General features: G+C 48.2%; 1 protein-coding gene across 4 annotated transcripts in view; it reads right to left on the reverse strand.

Annotated features, from left to right (window-relative positions):
- pld1b (phospholipase D1b) overlaps positions 1-20561 on the reverse strand; it is a 43111-nt gene extending 22550 nt beyond the window's left edge. The window contains exons 1-7 of one of the 4 annotated variants that reach the window (XM_030349228.1): positions 20413-20561; positions 4878-5048; positions 3278-3441; positions 1441-1583; positions 769-880; positions 595-660; positions 310-368 (exon numbers count right to left, since the gene is read on the reverse strand). In XM_030349228.1, coding sequence (XP_030205088.1) covers positions 310-368; positions 595-660; positions 769-880; positions 1441-1583; positions 3278-3441; positions 4878-5016 — 683 coding nt within the window. In that variant the 5' untranslated portion in view covers positions 5017-5048; positions 20413-20561. The other 3 variants (XM_030349230.1, XM_030349229.1, XM_030349227.1) reach the window with 3 other exon arrangements.
- Positions 20562-21075: the final 514 nt, after the last annotated feature.

The raw sequence follows: 21075 nt of genomic DNA on the forward strand, positions 1-21075 counted from the left end.
TCTAACAAAGACACACAGTCTCACACACAAAAACAAACAGTCTCACCCACACCCACACACACAGTCCCTGAAACACACAGTCTTTCACACACAGTCAGACAGTCTCTCAAACAACCACACACACACACACACACTCTCTCACACACACACACCCCCCCCCCACCCGTAAAATACCCAGTAAAATAAAATCATTTTCTCAAACGAGTAGCCTCAGCCCATCAGAATGAGAGCCACACGTGCAGACGCAGCAGAGAGTAGAGACACAGGTTCAGGATGGCACAGGTCGGTGGTGTTTGAGGCGGTTCTTACAGGCCTTTGGGTCCCAGGTCGTGGATGAAGGACAACTGGCTCACATCGATGAACTCCATCTGAAACAGAGGCAAATAAACCTTAACACCACCAACGATAAACTTTAACAGAGCTTGATGTTTTTCACATGCAACATTTATTTCAGGGGCAGAAATATCTCAGAAATATTGGTGTTAATTCTGCGTCACCATTGTCCAATATTTTAGATCAAAATGGCTGACCATTTCAAAGTCATATTTCCCTCTTCCCGTTTTACTCTCTCGTCAGTAACTGTAATTTTCTCACCGTCGCATGATAGTTCCTGTACACCGTCATGTTCAGCAGCTTATTCAAATAGTCTTCCAGTTGTCTCTGAAAAACAAAAGTGTATCATAACACACAAGTAAAACAAAAAAAAACTAAAAACGACTGAAAGGTGATCGAGCCGGTGATTGACAGCTCCACCGTCCAATGGCATACCCTTCTGCTGGAGACTTGCTCCTCCCTGCCCAGCTCGTCCCGGCCCCCTCTTGGCAGGCTCGGGATCTGACTGGCCTCCGTCCGCCTCACGCTCTGTCTCTTGATGGTGTGGCTAGACAGGAAGTGACATCACAGAGACAAGTTTTTCATGAGTTCAGTGGTGGGGTTCGGATAGGTAAACGGCTTCATTGGGAACCCGGTCACACAGTATCTGAGCCATTGACGTTTTTTGCGACGTTTGGCAGTTTGCGATCTGGAATTCCCTCGCGTTTTCTTTTCCTTTTTATTTTCTCCTGAGAATATGGTAGTTATCCTTCAATGATCCCAGTGGGAGCGTCCTCTACATCAAACAATTAAATAACTAAGGCGAGAAACTTTAAACTGAAGTTCGGAATACAATTGATAATCAGGAATTATTGAATAGATCTGCATAATCTTTTAGAACTGCCTTTTAGAAAATGTTATCCCTCCCATAAAGGGTTTGGATGAACCTTTCAGTCAAAACCATTGTTACTTCCAACAGATGTAACCGTTTTCTACGGTTAGCCGACGTGAAATCCACGCTAAGAACAAAGCGGCCATTTTGCCGCGCCAACCTGCGCGTGGGCAGCGGTGGCCATCTTGTGGTGCCTACCTGCGTGTGGGCAGCGGTGGCCATCTTGTGGTGCCTACCTGCGTGTGGGCAGCGGTATCCTCATGAAGGTCTTGTAAGTCTTCAGCTCCCTGTGGAGGTCCATGAAGTGCTTCTCCTTCTTCTTCACCAGCCACGTGAACTCGCCATGCTTCAGTTCGATCTTAAACACCGCTGGCATTGACTGAACGCACAGACACACACGCATACACACAAACACAAACACACACATACAACCTCGTAATCAACCTCTTACTAACACATATATATATATATTTCACACCGTATTTATGAAAGGTGCTGAGGTTGTGGAGAGACATAGAGCATTAATGAAGGGAAGAGGGTGAGAGAGAGAGGTGACGCCATTGCAATTCCCAGGAGAAGCTGTTATCTTGGAATGGAAACTCAAAAACTCAACTTTTATTGTACAGACAACAAAAGCACAATAACCACTAAAGCTTAGGAAGTTTTGGGATTGGACATCGACATTTTAAGTAAGGACACGAACATCGCAGACAAAAGTCTATCTTGAACCTACATGTGTTAACAACACATTTGGCATTCACAGGTGTTCTCGTTTGTCACACGTTTGTTTGGCAAAACCAAATTCTGGCACCTAAAGTAGGACCGGTCCAACTAGTTCCACGAGGAACCGAGCGCAGACAAGCACAGCCATTGATGAGACACGAGGAACAGAGAGTGAGAGAGGAGGGTGAAAGGTGAAAGCCTTCACCTAGGCTTGGCAAAGACAATCCCCATGAACCCTGCTGAGTCATGGCTGAACTGATCTATATGTGAGGATGGGGTCATCGACTCGAAGTGTACAAGTTACGACTATATGCAGACGATACAAGCCTGTGACGTGAAAACGTCACAGGCTTGTATCTCTGTGTGTGTCTGTGTGTGTGTGTCTCTGTCTGTGTGTGTGTGTGTGTGGGCGCGTGTGTGTGGTCGCGCGTGCTTGCGTGCGTTCATGCGTCTGTCTGTCTGTCTGTCTGTCTGTCTGTCTGTCTGTCTGTGTGTGTGTTCGTCTGTCTTTCTCTCTGTGTGTGTGTGTCTGTATGTCTGTGTGTGTGTGTGTTCGTCTGTCTTTCTCTCTGTGTGTGTGTGTCTGTATGTCTGTGTGTGTGTGTGTGTTCGTCTGTCTTTCTCTCTGTGTGTGTCTGTCTGTCTGTCTCTGTATGTGTGTGCGTGTGTGTGTGTGTTCGTCTGTCTTTCCCTCTGTGTGTCTGTCTGTCTGTCTGTCTGTCTGTCTGTCTGTCTGTGTGTGTGTGTGTTCGTCTGTCTTTCTCTGTGTGTGTGTGTCTGTATGTCTGTGTGTGTATGTGTGTTCGTCTGTCTTTCTCTGTGTGTGTCTGCCTGTATGTCTCTGTATGTGTTTGCGTGTGTGTGTGTGTTTGTCTGTCTTTCCCTCCGTGTGTCTGTCTGTCTGTCTGTCTGTCTGTCTGTGTGTGTGTGTGTTCGTCTGTCTTTCTCTGTGTGTGTGTGTGTCTGTATGTCTGTGTGTGTATGTGTGTTTGTCTGTCTTTCTCTGTGTGTGTCTGTCTGTATGTCTCTGTGTGTGTGTGTTCGTCTGTCTTTCCCTCTGTGTGTCTGTCTGTCTGTCTGTCTGTCTGTCTGTCTGTCTGTCTGTCTGTCTGTCTGTCTGTCTGTATGTCTCTGTGTGCGTGTGTTCGTCTGTCTTTCCCTCTGTGTGTGTCTGCCTGTATGTCTCTGTGTGCGTGTGTTCGTCTGTCTTTCCCTCTGTGTGTGTCTGTCTGTCTGTCTCTGTATGTGTGTGTGTGTGTGTGTGTGTTCGTCTGTCTTTCCCTCTGTGTGTGTCTGCCTGTATGTCTCTGTGTGCGTGCGTCTGCGCTGCGTGCACGGTGGCGTGCGCACCTTGTTGACGCTCCTCTGCGTGGTGAGGTTGAAGCGGTCCTGGGCGGAGGTGAACCGCTCCACCTCCAGGATCTTGGCGGTGATGGGGGAGGAGAGGTACACCCTGGCCTCCGCCTCCTTGAAGCCCACCGTGTTGTAGATCGCCGGGAAGGGGATGCGCTTCTCTGGAGAGCAGGAACACAAGCACACGCATCAGAGGAACACACAGACAGACAGACAGGCAGACAGACAGACAGGCAGAACACAAGCACACGCATCAGAGGAACACACAGACAGACAGACAGGCAGACAGACAGACAGGCAGAACACAAGCACACGCATCAGAGAAACACACAGCTTCTCCTGTCATATTATTTTACACATAGTTATGGAAAACATGCATAGAAGCGACACACAGACAGACAGGCAGACAGACAGACAGACAGACAGACAGACAGACAGACAGACAGACAGACAGACAGACAGACAGACAGACAGACAGACAGACAGACGTACAGACAGACAGACAGACAGACAGACAGACAGACAGACGGACAGGCAGACAGACAGACAGACAGGCATACAGACTTTCATAGATATTTTAAACAGTTGTTCCCATTATAATTTATTTCCTATTATTTAGATATTATCATTACAATTACGATTCTGCAGATTCAGTGTGCAGAATTTAGTAGCAACCACTGGTGAGGCTGCAGATTGGAACAGACTTAACCCCCCCCCCCCCCCGCTCACCCCTCCTGTTCCAACCCCCATAAAGAACTACCCGGTACTATGTAAGGTGACAGTAGGAAGTTCAGTCACGTAAAAAATAAACATTCAGTTTAATTGCACCAAGCTGTCGATTTATGACAGCTTTAACCTGCGAATAAATCAATCCAACCAATCGCGATGGAGTATCTTTGTCACGGTCACCATGGAAACTGACATGTGGAAGTAAACGGCGGAGTTCACACTCTGTTTACGAGGGCAGTCGTCGATGCAAGCCAACGTCTGCGTGAACACAGGTTTCTACCTTATCAGTGGGCAGTTGTGTTGCTATAGTGTCGTTTTGGACACCAACATTCTCCCAAAGAGGGATGGCCTACTTTGTAAACTAAGTGAACAACCAAAGTCTCTATAACATGGCTGCATTAAAGAATGCAAACCCACGTTATCCTGCTAAGCTACCAACTGCCATTCGCTGAGCTAGTTTACACAAATATATACAAAAGTATGCTCTGCTAGATGCTAATCAATTCTAAACTGTAACTCTAAGCAAATCTTATGTGTGTTTGTGAATGTCCCTTACGCACGTACACAAACGCACACAAACACACACAGAGAAAGAGAAGGACACAGAGTAAAAAAATAACGCTAACAAAAACACACACTAACAAGCACAAACACACGTACTCACAAACGCACGGACACACACAGAAAGAGAGAGAAACAGTCAACATAAATAGGAATACAACAAAAGAACACAAACCGAATAGTAATACAACTAAATAACACACACACACACACACACACACACACACACACACACACACACACACACACACACACACACACACACACACACACACACACACACACACACAAACCAACAAACACACACCTGGGACGCTGCCGTCCTTCGAGTCGTACTCCCCGTCTGCCAGGTCCAGCTCGCGGGTGTCCAGCGTCTCCATGATGTCGCCCATCTCCGTGGCGACCAGGTGCAGCGTGCTCGAGGTGGGCTGGGACTGACGCAACATGGCTAGCACTCAGTCGGGAGCCAGGGGCTCACCTGGGGACACAGGTGTGCACAGGTAAGTTAGGACAGGTGTGCACAGGTGACCTGGGACAGGTGTGTACAGGTGAGCTGGGACTGGTGTGTACAGGTGAGCTGGGACTGGTGTGTACAGGTGAGCTGGGACAGGTGTGTACAGGTGAGCTGGGACAGGTGTGTACAGGTGAGCTGGGACAGGTGTGTACAGGTGAGCTGGGACAGGTGTGTACAGGTGAGCTGGGACAGGTGTGTACAGGTGAGAAGGGGGGACTGGTGTATACAGGTGAGTTGGGAGTGGCCCAGCATAGCTAGCACTCTGTCTGGAGGGAGACAGGTGAGTACAGGTGAGGATGGTATTTCGCAACATTTTCCAACCTCTACAATCCATTCGAAGTGTTGCTGTATTGATCTGAATCGATCAGTTCAAAGCCTCTGCACAATCACAATCATTAACTTCAACAGTGCCGGGTAACTTCAACAAACCCCCCGTGTATAAAGGGAGGAGGATTCCAACACAGACAGGTTCATGACGATGGTCGTTTTCTTTACTGTGTGTGCATACTCCATGTATCCCCGGGTGTGCATGTTTGCACGCCTGTGCGTGTACACGGGGTATGTAGGTCATGCGTGTGAACCTGTGAGAATGAGCAAGCGTACAGGCCATGTGTTGTGACACCGTGACACAGATTGACAGCCTGCCTCACAGCTGCAAGACAAGACACCAGACAACACATACATACTGTATGTAAACGTGGATGTTGTGGTCGTATCCCCTGTTATCCGCTCACTACCCGGTCACCAAGCACTTCCCTCAAAGGTCAGTCGCTGTAAGGATCACGCAGGTCAAGGAGCGCTCAGCTCTCTGTTGCAGTGTAGCCGGCATGGTGGACAGTTAAAGTGCAGCCGCTGGGACTATTCACATCCATGATCATTTCTAAACGTCTTTTTCAGCGCAGGCATTATTCATATCCAAACCTAGCATTCAGTAACCAGTAGCAGCAACTAGTAGTAATCAGTAACAACACAACCACACCGTTCATGATCGCCGCAGTTCCCCTGGGACAGATGTGTACGACATGTGGGTTATTGCTGACTTAACATCAATAAAATAGATTTGCTTTCTAGTAACTATATAGTATATTTCAGCCTTTTCTGTTTAAGTATGTTATAATTATTATGATTATTATGATTATTATTATTATTAGATCTCTATAGGATTTTGGTTAAGCTAAGGGGTGTGTGTAGACATAAACCTCTGGTCAGGGGGAAAGTCCAGAGGGATTTGAGAAAGTTGGGCAAACATAGCATTGCACCCAAAACATCCGCCCCCACACATGATGAGAGACTTGCTCTCTTGCTCTCTCTCAACACAGCTGTTTTCCAGCTCTGTCGTTTCCCTCCCTCCCTCCATTACTTATTTTCTCCCCTCCTGTTCCACTCCACGGTGCTCGTCTTTGCTTTTCTTCTTCTTCATTAAATCCACACCACTTCCCTCAGTCTTCCCCCCCCCTGGACTCTCCATCCCTCCTCATTCCCTTTCTTCCAACTAACTGCATTGAGTTATCAGAGCGATTTCTGTTTATTTGCTCCAGCTGGGTCTCAGGCTACCTCCGACATCAATCTGAGCAGGATTACTCAACAGAGGGAAGAGTCAGACGGCACTCTTTAAAGACAGATAAACACACGTGTGTATATGGATTACCAGTGACATTCAGGTCACTCTAGGCGTAGGGCATACGAAATGGCAATGTGAGGCGTTGAAAAAGAAAAAGGAGAATGAACAAAAATATAAGGCTAAATTTGGTACCGCTACTCAGACTAAAGGCGCAGCACAAGGATCTGCTTTGGCCATATCTCTCCCTAGTCAACCGATTAACGTGAACGAGCCTGAATTCGAAGTGAGTTTTTCCCCCTTTATTTCAGATGGCTCTGTTTCACTAGGCGCTGATGGAGAGAAAGTGCCGATTAAGATACTCAGAGATACTGGTTCGGTCGAATCATTTATCTTGCAATCAGTGTTGCCGTTCTCGCCTGCTTCCGACACTGGCCAGTCTGTTTTAGTGCGTGGAATTAACCTAAATGTTTTGTCTGTGCCCCTGCATAGGGTGTATATAGACTCCGACTTGGTCCAAGGTGAGGTGGCTGTTGGCGTACGTCCGGCGCTCCCGTTGCAGGGCACCGCCATGATTCTTGGTAACGGGCTGGCCAAGTCCAGAGTATGGGCCAACGCACCGCCTAGCGTTGATAAGTCTAACCTAGGATCTCTCTTTGAGGGGTGTGAGACCCCCTGTGTGCACCCAGTGGCTGCTGTGACACGCTCTGCCTCGCGGGCTGCTGCCAAAACAGGTGATGGCGACAGTTCTGCGCTGCCACCGTTGCCTGGTTTGCCTGAGTCGATCCCGGACGAGCCCCCACATTGTCATGGCCTAGGGTAACCAGACAATGATGGAGGACAGAGGCGTGGTTCTAGTTTCACAATGATCACGGTTTATTTGACAACATAACCAAAGGTAGAGATGCCTAAAAGGGAGGGGCTGGACTGCTGGAACAGGGCGCACCATATAGGCCACCATCAAGGCGACTCCGCCCCTCTTCATCAGTCCTAATTGGGAGACAGGCATACCAGTCCTAATTGGGAGACAGGACAATCATAGGCAAGGCCTTGTGGCCGTCACAGGCTACCTCCGACATCAATCTGAGCAGGATTACTCAACAGAGGGAAGAGTCAGACGGCACTCTTTAAAGACAGATAAACACACGTGTGTATATGGATTACCAGTGACATTCAGAGAGACACAGCGTCAGAGAGACAGGACATCAGAGGGACAGAGAAAAGAGGGACACAACGTCTGTGTGGGTGTAGAACGACAAAACAGGTTAAAGTTATTGAGCAGAGAAAGAGCGAGCGAGCGTGGGAGAGAGAGACAACTTGAGGTGGGGCCGAAAAGGTGAGGTTGAACATAAAATGAACGCATTCTCTAACGTGTGTTTGTGTATTTGTGTGTGTGTGTGTGTGTGTGTGTGTGTGTGTGTGTGTGTGTGTGTGTGTGTGTGTGTGTGTGTGTGTGTGTGTGTGTGTGTGTGTGTGTGTGTGTGTGTGTGTGTATGGCTTGTAAGAGATAAGAGATGACAGGGTGATTAGGGGGGGAGACAGTCAGACGAGCTGTTTACATTATTGTGTCTCTACCTTCAGACGAGAAGCCTGATTGTGTGTTGCCATGTACAATGACGACCTCCACGGCTATGGTCTGGCGTCTCCTTGAAGACCGGCACGCATGGTACAGAGGAAGAGGGTGCTACCGTGATATTATGGCCGAGCCAGTCGGGCTGCTCAATCCGGAATGTTCTGTTTTAAACCTAACACCCGAAAGGGTTGGTAGGTTGACTCACGCCTCCATTGGCCAACACACAAGGACTGACTCTCTCTCTCTCTCTCTCTCTCTCTCTCTCTCTCTCTCTCTCTCTCTCTCTCTCTCTCTCTCTCTCTCTCTCTCTCTCTCTCTCTCTCTCTCTCTCTCTCTCTCTCTCTCTCTCTCTCTCTCTCTCTCTCTCTCTCTCTCATACTTCATCTCCAAGACAAACTCCAGATGTAATGTCCTAAGGCGCTGCGAAAAAAAGCTTCTAAATGTCCAACACTGCGAGCTTCAACTCTGAATGACTGATGACTTCTACTTCCTTCGTGATGTCTCTGACCTGACACTAAGGCCTTGAACCCGGCCTCCCTAACGCCTCCCAGAGTGGTAGCATAGGATGACCAATCACAGATCATCTCGTCTTTCGTTGTGTGAGGCGGCCCAACGACAACAAGGTCACTTCCTGTCTCAGCCCCGCCCCTTCCTCCTCCCATCCCCGGTCTAAACACGCCCGCTGCACGGAGGAGAGAGTGAGATGTATCGTTTCTGACAGGAATAGACGTCTGGCCTGTATTGGCTCACTTCCTCTCAGAGGATCAGGGAGGGTCCAGCGTATCTTCCCCCAGCGGAAGTGAAGAAAGGCGTGAGGTAACCCTCCATCTCCTGCCCCCACATCGCGCCCGCCATCGGCACTCTGGAAGAGGGAGTGTGGCCTCAGTGTGTGGAGCGCTGTGTCCGATATAGCGGTGACCACGGTGAGGGCGTTTGACCCCCAGCCGGTAGGTCAAACGGTAAATGGACTGCATTTATACAGCGCTATTCTATCCAGTGGCCACTCAAAGCGCTTTACAATACTGCCTCACATTCACCCATTCATACACACATTCACACACCGACAGCGGAGTCAAGCACGCAAGAGCCAGCTCTTCAGGAGCAGTCAGGGTGAGGCGTCTCGCTCAGGGACACCTCGACACTCAGCTAGGAGGAGGAGCCGGGGATCGAACCAGCAACCTTCCGTTTTACCAGCCGACCCGCTCCACCTCCTGATCCACGTGCCGCCCGTTCTGGGCTCGCACTCCGTGCCGTCGGCACGTGCGGACTGACCCGCGGGCCTCCGTGAGAAGCAGGAGAGCCCCGAGACCTCCGCCCGCCGCTGGGAGACATGCGTCTGAAATATCCCGCGCCGTGTTGGACGGACGCCTGTGCTAAATGATTCAACGGCGGCCGAGCGCTCCGCGGCGTGCTCCGCGGCGTGCTCCGCTGGCCTCGCTGACCGGCGGCACGAGGGCAGCTGGCAACGCAGACACCAAACCGGCCCGGGCTCCACCGGGGGGCCCAGAGCAGGGAACGGCGGGGGGGACGTTCCCCGTGAACACAGAGTCTCCTTATGTTGCATAACAAACGTGGATGGGCAAGAGTAACTCAATATGATTCAAATCGGTCTAAGTGGAATCGTATCAGTATTAGCTCAGTGCAGCAGGGAGACAGATCTAAGATTGTGGAACACCCTCACCGGGAACATGAAAGGCTCACAAGAAGACAGCTTTGATAGATACAATCTTCAATGGCCCTGTGCTTTTTAAATCCACGTTTTAAAAGGTATTTTAAGACGACAGACCATTGTGACAGAGCTGCAAGCAGCTACTGTTACATCATTTACATTACATTTACATTCAGCAGTCGCTTTTATCCAAAGCGACTTACACACACATACAGACAAACACATTCGTACACACACTACACACAACGACGGCAGTGTCCGCCTGTCAAGGTGACAGCCAGCTCGTCGGGAGCAGTCAGGGATTGAACTAGCAACCTTCCGGTCACAAGTCCACCTGCTCTACTTTCTGGGGGACCCCACCAGCAACACACATGCCATGGGGTCAAGGGTCAGGGTTTGGGCTCAGGCATGCCCTATTTGTTGATCTAGGTGGGGGCAAAGGACCTCCACCTTCGACCCCGTCACCAGTCAAAGTCTGTCGCCTCTTCTGCCCGTCACACAGGTGTGTGTGTGTGTGTGTGTGTGTGTGTGTCTCATTTTCATCTGTCGAAAGACTTCCTCTTGCTTTCTCAGTATGTAAATCTGAGCCATTTTGATGCAAATACAGTCATGAACTAACCAGTTTCACCGTATTGCCAACCAACTTTGCCAGCCAGCAAGCCAGCCAGCCAGCCAGCCAGCCAGCCAGCCAGCCAGCCAGCCAACGTGTGTGTGTACGTGTGTGTGTACAAGTGCGTATGGGTGTGTACGTACGTGCACACGTGTGCAACTATATATATGCAACTCTGGTGCAACGGGTGTTAACGATTTTTTTTCTGAAAGATGAGATGAGGAAAAGAATTTGAAGAAGAATGAAAGTAAATGAAAAAGAGGAATAAAAAGGAGAACGAACCGGTCCGCGGGGCTACAAAGAGGGATGACAAGATAGCCTGGGAGCAAAGCATGCTGGGAGGCAGAATGTGGACTCCTCTTCTCTTTAATAAAGAATCCCCCTTTAATAAAACTTGTGGAATTGACTGTTCCCCAGGGCTATTCCACGCCGGGGAGACGTCTGGCAGCACAAGAGAAAGAAAACTTCAAGACATTAAAACTAGACCTCACACCACAGCACTGCGTCTGCTGCCTCCCAGTCCACCCATAACCAGAACCAGAAGGTCGGAGGCTGGCCCGCCCCAGCTTCCCCTGACCGCCGTAGACCCTCTGCACCTCCAGTCTACGCTTCAGTGCCAGCTCTAGTTCAAGAGAGCTCAAAGATCTCACATCGTTGAAACAAAGTTGGAGCCCACGGCTGAAGAACTCTACCGCCAATCCATGAACACACACACACACACACACACACACACACACACACAGGTCTTCACCCCCAGGTGAAGCCACTGCACCCGTGGGTGCTACTCACCCGCTCCCTGGAGGTCTGCTCTCCAAGGGGTGGTGGGGTAGGTGGTGGTGGTGGGGGTGGTGGTGGTGGGGGTGGTGGGGGAGGTGGTAGTGGTGGTTGTGGTGGTGGGGGAGGTGGTGGTGGTGGTGGGGGGGGAGGTGGTTGTGGTGGGGGAGGTGGTGGTGGTGGTGGTGGTGGGGGAGGTGGTGGTGGTGGTGGTGGTGGTGGTGGAGGTGGTGGTGGTGGTGGTGGTGGTGGTGGTGGGGGTGGTGGGGTAGGTGGTGGTGGTGGTGGTGGTGGAGGTGGTGTTGGTGGTGGTGGTGGGGGAGGTGGTGGTGGTGGGGGAGGTGGTGGTGGTGGTGGTGGTGGTGGTGTGGGTGGTGGTGGTGGTGGTGGGGGAGGTGTTGGTGGTGGTGGTGGGGGAGGTGGTGGTGGTGGTGGTGGTGGTGGTGGTGGTGGTGATGGTGGTGGTGGTGGGGGTGGTGGTGGTGGTGTTGGTGGTGGAGGAGGTGGTGGTGGTGGTGGTGGAGGAGGTGGTGGTGGTGGAGGTGGTGGTGGTGGTGGTGGAGGTGGAGGTGGTGGTGGTGGGGGAGGTGGTGGTGCTGGTGCAGGTGGTTCACTGCAGGTCTAACCCAGTCAGCACTCACTCTAATTGGGCACTGCATGGCCCCAGCACCTGTCACCCTCCTCCACCTCACCCAACCCCCCCCCCCCCCCACCCACCACCACCTTCGACCTCCTCCTCTCACCAGCCAGGTGGCAAGGTGGTGAGTTTCCTCTCCCTGCCCCCCCTCGCCCTACGCACACACACACACTTAGACAATTAAACGACTGTTAGTGCTGGTTAACGGACAAATGACGCACGCACACACGCGCACACACGCGCACTCACACACGCAGTCCATATAACGATTGTTAGTGCACACACACACACACACACACACACACACACACACACACACACACACACACACACACACACACACACACACAGATAGACGCACACACACGCGCGCAAAACACACACACACTTAGTCAAGGTAACTACTGTCAGTGCTGCAAATCGAACAAATAAGAGACACGCACACACTCGCACATGATCTTTATATGGTACAATTTGCCACTTTATACCAAACTAAGGAGAGAGTGCACTACGACTGTTAGGATTTCACAACAGACTCAGCGCACACACACAGAACAAACACAGACACACACCGGCATACCTTCCAATATGAGCGGTTTTACTAGTTAGTCAAGTTAACTTCAGCCTAAGTAATGTACCACAATCCCCACTATCCCTCCAGACAACACTGCAGGACAAGACAACTGAACTGAACACACACACACACACACACTAATTTGATTGACAGTCGTTTACCTGAGCCCAGGACGCCGGAGGAAAGCCCATAATGTCCTCTGACTTGCTTTTGTCTGTCCAGTTAAATCCACAGTCCAGAGTACAGGAGACCAGTGCAGCCCTCTCTCTCTCTCCCTCTTCTCCCCTCTCCCTCTAAAACACTTTCTCTATCTCTGCCTGTCTCTCTCTCTCTCTCTCTCTCTCTCTCTTTCTCTATCTCTCTCTCTCTCCGTCTCCCTCTCACTCTCTCCCGTCTCTGTTTATCTAGTTGCAGGCAGCGCTGGGACCGGGGGAGAGTGTGAGACCGACTGAACCGCTGACACACGAGGCGGGAGGAGACGCCCCCGCTGTCAGGGGCGGTGAACTGATCTTCCATTGGTCGGAACGGCCTGTTCGTCAAAGAGGGGGTTGACCGGGAAAGGGGTTTTTCTATCTAAGGGAGGGAACTGTCAGTTGCGGGAGGAAGGTGTGAGGAACAAGAGAACTGTCCAAAATGTTGAAAAAAAGTTTGTTTTTAGTTCAGAGTTTGAAAAAGGGATGCGAATTTAAAGGGGGCGTGGTTCTAGGGAAATAACCGATGTGCAACTTTCCAGCAAAATCCCTCAGAATAGAAGCACCTTGCGTAAGAGCTAGGCCATGTTATTGTCACGTGTAAGGTATGATTAAGACCACCTGTTCTGTTAGATTCTCCGAGCCGGAGAGGTGAGTCACATCACCGGTTTCTGACATTCCGGAGAGAGAATTCTGCACCCCACCCACACAAGGGGAGGTAATGCAAACACACACACAATCTCTCTCACACACACACACACACACACACACACACACACACACACACACACACACACACACACACACACACACACACACACACACACACACACACACACACACACACACACACACACACACACACACACCCACCCCTGGATGCAGGAGAAATGTAAGCATGTCACATTGGAAAACACAAACTTGGCCAGCAGTAGTAAACGGTAAAAAGTATCTTCAAGGTTTCAAACCAGCACCGTGGAGACAGGCCACCGTAACTCTGCCACTGGCTTTTATCAGTTTCCGACCCTGGCTCTGAGTCATATTTTCTGCTAATATATAGTAGAACTGTTTGAGATGAGATTACCCAGAATGCAACTTGATGAACTGTCTGCGCCCGCTGGGGTCACCTCTGAGGTTCTGATTATCCTCCTCAAATCCTGTGCTGATGTATAATTCATGCGATATCAGATGCTTTACATAAAGGGCCGCAGAAGCTCCGTCCCTTTAGGATTCAATTACTTAGCCCAACACAAACGGATCCGTCACGTGCATCACAGAAGGCATTGTTGGATAAAGAATGGCATTCCACCATCTTGAGGACACAAGACTGCCAAGAAGACCGATCGATTAGTGTCCGGCACTCTGTCTCTCAAACAGTTACTCATCTAAGAGATCAATCATAGATCAATCATCAATCGCGTTGACAGGCGTTCTCGCTCGGCCGCTTAATCATTGTCTGCTTGTGTTTGCCTGTGTTTCATCGGCTGCGTTCCAACAGTAGCACAGCAACTCTCACCTCACCATGGCTTCCTTATCCTCCAGATGTTTTCCTCCCATTGTTCCCGACAAAAGGCAAGTGAACAGTAGGACGGAGGGCGTAGGACTTGTGTGTTGGAACGCGGCCCGAGAGTTTTCCAGAGCTGCTCGGGTTGGTTTGGCACTCACCCCACATCCATTGTTGTCTCGGTTTTTCTGATTCAACTCCTCTTTCCCAAGTTTCCTTATCAAAATAAAAGTCCCATAATTTGTGCGCATGACCTGAATGGGATTTTTCGGAGGCTCCTTATTCGTAGTGTGGATTTCGGTTCCCCTGCCTGTGTGTGTGTGTGGGTGTGCCTGTGTGCCTGTGTGCCTGTGTGCGTGTGTGTGTGTGTGTGTGTGTGTGTGTTCATGCACTCTGCTCAGGCGGAGCTATTTCAACAAAGCCTTCATTAGCGAGAATCTGAGTCACAGCCGAGCCAGTCAACACATATAAATTCTCTAAGGTCCCATGACATGCCACTTGGTGGGAGTGTGGCTTGTAACGGCTTATCAAACTCACACCTGGTGGCATGTCATTGGACCTTTAATAGCTTCTGATCCGCTTTGCATCAGTCAGGCAGGACAGAGGTCAAAGATGTCAAAATAAAAGTTCCACTCGGTTAATTATTCCATAGCTGTTAAGTTACCACCCTACTTCCATTGATCAGGTAGGATTCATTTGGGTTATTTATTATCATTATGGCTCAGTGAAGGACATCATTTAGAAGTAATTGAGACGCGATGCCTCCAACATATTAGAACGTCTAAGATGTTTAATAACACGTTAGAAACATTTATGATCTCACTTCGGAAACATAATGACTAGGCAACAACCTGTTGGTGTCGTAATACACGGATCTGTATGCTAGTCTAGTGGCTTGGAAGCTGGACGACCAGCCAGACCTGTAGGTCTCCCCAGCTCCTTCAGGATCTGAATCTGAATCTACCGGTGGATGAAGACCAATGGCGCGGGTACGGTTCGGACCCAGGACGCCTCAGCCCGCTGGTGAGGGTGCGGTGTAGCCCCCTTGCTACTGGGTGACTGGCTCGGCTGTGACTCAGATTCTCGCTAATGAAGGCTTTGTTGAAATAGCTCCGCCTGAGCAGAGTGCATGAACACGCGCACACACACACACACACACACACACACACACACACACACACACACACACACACACACACACACACACACACAGGCAGGGGAACCAAAAACCACACTACGAATAAGGAGCCGCCGAAAAATCCCATTCAGGTCATGCGCACAAATCATGGGACTTTTATTTTGATGACGAAACTTGGGAAAGAGGAGCTGAATCAGAAAAACCGAGACAACAATGGATGTGGGGCGAGTGCGAAACCAACGCAAGCAGCTCGGGAAAACTCTCGGGCCGCGTTCCAACACACAAGTCCTAAGCCCTCTGTCCTACTGGCGGTTCTCTGGCCTTTCGTCAGGAACAATGGGAGGAAAACATCTGGAGGATAAGGAAGCCAGGGTGAGGTGAGAGTTGCTGTGCTACTGTTGGGACGCAGCCGATGACACACAAGCAAACAGCCAAGCCCCAACTCCTCGGGCCCTCCCGATTGGTCGGTTAGGAGACACCTCACATATCACGGAGAGGAATTAATGACATCATTGCTGATAACGGGTCACAAGAAAAAAAAAAAACACGTAATTCACTCTTTGCAATTCATATTGCCATATCGACCATATCGCTCATGGAAGGTCAACCTATTTTCCAACTGAAAACACAAAATAGCTTTAATTGAAAAAAGAGGTAGTTTGTTGTTTCACGAACCGGATTTGATTAAACGTCATAAAGATTTCTTACCCGGGCCTGACAACTCCAGACCAATTTGTAAATGTATATTAGTCCGGTGTGAGCACCAGATGTGTTCGGCTGCCAGATCGGCTCGGGGGTCCCAGATGCGCAATAATGACGCACTTCCTGTGAACGATGTCATTAAATGCGCATGCACGTCACTCAGTAGCCGGTACATCCATTTTTTCGTTGTTTAATTGAAGACAATTTGGCACATCCAGTGATTGATTTGTTGAATGCACTCACTGTATCGGTCTCCTGGCGATATGTTAATGTATTCATCGCTAAGAAGTAAGTAGTTATTTAGCTGTTGATAAACAGCTTTATCAATGATTTTGCTTAAAAATGGTAAGTTAGATATGGGCCTATAATTGTTCATGAGTGATGTATCTATATTGTTATTTTCTTAGAAATGACTTGATGACTATTGATGACTGTTTTTAACAAGCATTGATTTCATACATCTACAAGTAAGTCATTGAATTGCTATGCAAATGTATAGAATAAATCCAAGACATACAAATGCTTAAAATAATACCTTAAATGGTATTGGTATTAAAATGTATTTAATCAGTCCTTCAAAAGTCTTAAAAATGCCAATACATTGGGATTGGGATTTTGTCAGACATTTTTTTCTCATGTTGTTATTTATAAATCCCCAAATAATTTAAGCAGAAGCATCTATCAGTCAAAAATGCATCTCACATTTACACTCAGTTAGTTCAATATGGCATTTAATGTGGTTTTAGAAATTCAAGTCTGAGTCTGACTACACCAAGATTTCTCTCTTGTGTGCTTTCTAACATAACAGCTGTGCACTGACTTTTAAATGTTCATCCCTTGCACCAAAGACCATTACTTCAGTTTTTTCATTGTTCAATTGAAAACAATTTTGGCACATCCAGTGATTGAAATAGTTATTTAGCTGTTGATAAACAGCTTTTTCAACGATTTTGCTTAAAAATGGTAAGTTAGATATGGCTTGATGCCTGTTATTTTCAGAGCCTGTGGGAGTCACCTCTGCGATATCGCCACTGCAGGCCACATGAATAAAAAAATATATAATAATATACAAATATGTCAGTGTGTGTGCCCGTGTGTGTGTATCCAAACACATACACTGCAATTCACATACACACATACAACTCAATGTAAATCCATGAAAACTTCATGTTTTGATCCCACGGCAAATTGAGGATATATTCATGAATGTGCTAACACATTATATACATTCTTATAGGCTTACCTTGAAATTTTTACTATTTTACTATGTTTGTTAAATTATAGAGCAAAGATACCCCTGTGGAAACGAGGAAAATGTTACATTTTTTATTGTTATTAGTTGTATAGGCAAGGATACAATTCATTGAACATCTGGAAAATCATAAAAAAAAACAGTTTTCAAGGAATAGGATGAATATCTAATATGAACACATTCATGAATTTATCCTCAATTCAACATGGGATCTAAACATGCCGTTTTTTATGGATTTACATTTAGCTGTTCCTCAGTTGTATCAATGTATTGTCGTATTTATTCTGTTTTGTATGAGCAAATAAAATCTCAACAATAATATGACTGTCCAAGTTCTTCATTTTCAGTCAATAGAAACTATAAAATACTGTCTTAATCTAACTTTAACAACGCCAATCCTTACTTTAACATTTGCGAAAGAGGCTCCGTTCAATGAAATCAAAACCAAAACTGATTAAGCACCGTTTATAAACAACCGGGTATTGTCCGTTGGCTTGTGTCGATACGTCAAGTGGCGATACGTCATCAGTAAGCGCAGGACCCCGAGCCGATCTGGCAGCCGAACACATCTGGTACTCACACCGGAACCTCATATTTCATATTTGATTTCTAATGCGAGTCATCACGAGCACAGACTACCTGCAACCAATCAGAGCAACGATGTGACACATCTGTGGCAGCCATCTTGTTTGTTTATAAGAAAATGCTGCGTCAGCGACAACGCTGAAGTTGGCATCCGATTCGCAGCATCCGATTCAGCAGTTTACTTCACTTTAAATCGGTCCTGATTGAAAACCACTACACCTAGACTCTTCAAATCTGGACTAAATTATCACAGTGAGGCTATACATTATAATAAACATAGTTACAGATTTGTGAAACCTTTTTTCTATTTGTGAAAATGCAATACAGGCTCATTTTAATGCTTTTTAGGGGTCCAGACTGCATTAGAACTGGTCCTGATTGAAAACCACTACACCTAGACTCTTCAAATCTAGACTAAATTATCACAGTGAGGCTATACATTATGTAAAACATAGTTTCAGATTTGTGAAACCTTTAACCTATTTGTGAAAATGCAATGCGGTCTGGACCCCTAAAAAGCATTCAAATAAGCCTGTATTGCATTTTCACAAATAGGGTAAAGGTTTCACAAATCTGAAACTATGTTTTACATAATGTATAGCCTCACTATGATAATGTAGTCCAAATTTGAAGAGTCTAGGTGTAGTGGTTTTCAATCAGGACCGATTTGAAGATTCTAAGTGGTTTTCAAGCCGAATCGGATGCTGCGAATCGGATGCCAACTTCAGCGTCGTTCCACAGCGCTCGTCTGTACCGTCATCTTCTCAAAACCACCCCCTGCCAGATAAAGGGTTCTGATTGGCCCGACTCGGTCCAGTTCTGCTGGAGGTCTGTCTGAACAGCAGGTGGGCGGAGCAATTAAACATGACCGGTCGGCCAGCAGGATTTTTAACAATTGCAGAACATTAAAAAATGTATTTCAACATTTGATGCAATTGCATAATTGCTTTCCCAGCTTCTACCTTACGGAAACTGACCCGAGACAACAAAGCATCGATTTTTAAACGCTGCAGGGAAATATTAATTGCATGTCTTAACTGCCTTTCGGGATAATTGCCATAGCTCCACCGTTACATGTGCCCTGCTGCCCCCACGTGGTAAGTTGAACGCACTACATTTCCTAAGGAGGTTACCTAGTAAATCAACAATCGCCATTGGATTTAGGATGCAAAAACAGGATGTGTGTGCGTGTGTGTGTTTGCTTTGGGCAATATGTGGTGTGTGTGTGTGTGTGTGTGTGTGTGTGTGTGTGTGTGTGTGTGTGTGTGTGTGTGTGTGTGTGTGTGTGTGTGTGTGTGTGTGTGTGTGTGTGTGTGTACCGTTGTGCAACCCGCCCTTACTGACCATTCTCTTCCTCTTTTTGACATGGTGGTGAGCCTATCTTATCCCTTAACTTTCTCCGCTTCCACAGTGACACTAGCGCACAGATAACCGATCAACACAACACAATGTTTGCCACTCCTTGAGACGACAGCTGTGTTACCAAACAGTGGATTTGATTGTCGTTAATGTTTCCTCCTCCTCCGTTGTTTTGCGAACATTTCCTAAACACTCACTCCCGAATCACCCAAGGCATCCCCCTGATTCAGGGCACATGCGCCCGCATGAGTGAGTAAGTGAGTGAGTGAGCGATTGAGTGGATAGTCGAGGGACTGTCTGACTATTTAAAGAAGTATGCAAACCAATAAAAACTTATGAGGGCTTTTGAAACCTGAAACTCGGTTGTGTCTCAATCTGTGTTATTTTCACACATTTTGTTCCTGTTCTTGTAAGTTGAGCGTCTCCTCCAAACCCTGTTGCTGTCTTTCAGCGCGCTGTCTTTCAGCGCGCTGTGTGTGTGTGTGTGTGTGTGTGTGTGTGTGTGTGTGTGTGTGTGTGTGTGTGTGTGTGTGTGTGTGTGTGTGTGTGTGTGTGTGTGCACGCCCACAAAGTCAATTAAGCACTCCCCGGTAATAAGCAATTGTGTCAGCAAACAAGGAAACACATCCACACCCGAACTGGTTTATAGGGAGACTAAGCGATGGACTCTGCCCTGTTTAATATGATTCAAGCTATAGGCGATACAGGAGATGGGAACCAGCAACCCAACATTACTAATAGAGTCCAACTCCCACTCCGCCTCCTACGCTCTTGCACGCGCGCGCACACACACGACCTGGTTTTCTACAGTGTTTACCTCCAAGAGGTTCAACTGAGACGGCGAGGCGATGAAATTAACGAGATGTGATATAGCTGTGCAATCATAAAGTCTCACGCTCCTACCGCAGCTGAACGTGGCGGTCCTCTGCAGCAACGCTCGTCTGTATACGAGATGCCACCGCATGATTCGCATCCCCCCAAGGTCCCAACAACGGAGCATCACCGACCACCGTCATCGTCAACTTTTCAACGATCCATCGATACACACACACACCGACATATGGCCATGAGGTGACGGGCTGTCCTATACCATCGCCTCACACATCAGAACTTCACCCAACACACCGGCCGCGCGTTTAGTAAACCCGCTGGCGACACGCACTCACTCACGGAATGGATAGTCGCGTGAATGTTGTCCTTACCTCGTTTTCTGGGGTTAGAAATGCTGTTGTTGCCCGCAGTGGTCGGTTTGCATTGGCGACGCCTGGCTGTCACTGGGACGCGTCGTGGCGTGAAACCTTCCCCCGGACGGAGGGGCGGGGCCCTGTATGAGGCCACGCCCACACTGCCCTCATCAGTCTCCACGCTGCCGAGATCGGCACGGTAACACCGATCAGGACATGGTTGACTGTTGACTTTCCTCGTTCCGATAAGGTCGCGGTGGTTGTGTTAAATCATCACCGGTAACCGAAATGGACACAACCCGCCTACGGTGAAGCTAAAACCGCTCATTCACACTGATGGTCTCTCTCTCTCCCTCTCCCTCTCCCCCTCTCTCTCTCTCTCTCTCTCTCTCTCTCTCTCTCTCTCTCTCTCTCTCTCTCTCTCTCTCTCTCTCTCTCTCTCTCTCTCTCTCTCTCTCTCTCTCTCTCTCTCTCTCTCTCTCTCTCTCTCTCTCTCTCTCTCTCTCTCTCTCTCTCTCTCTCTCTCTCTCTCTCTCTCTCTAAACAAGGAAACATAGCAGTTCATTGCTTTACCACACATTGGCCCTCATTTATCAAACGAGCGTACGACAGAAAACGTGCGTACAATGGACGTACGCTCATTTCACCGTTGAGCTTGGCATTTATCAATTTGAACGTGAG

The sequence above is a fragment of the Gadus morhua genome, chromosome 23 (genome assembly GCF_902167405.1).
Source record: "Gadus morhua chromosome 23, gadMor3.0, whole genome shotgun sequence".
NCBI classification, from domain to species: Eukaryota; Metazoa; Chordata; class Actinopteri; order Gadiformes; family Gadidae; genus Gadus; species Gadus morhua.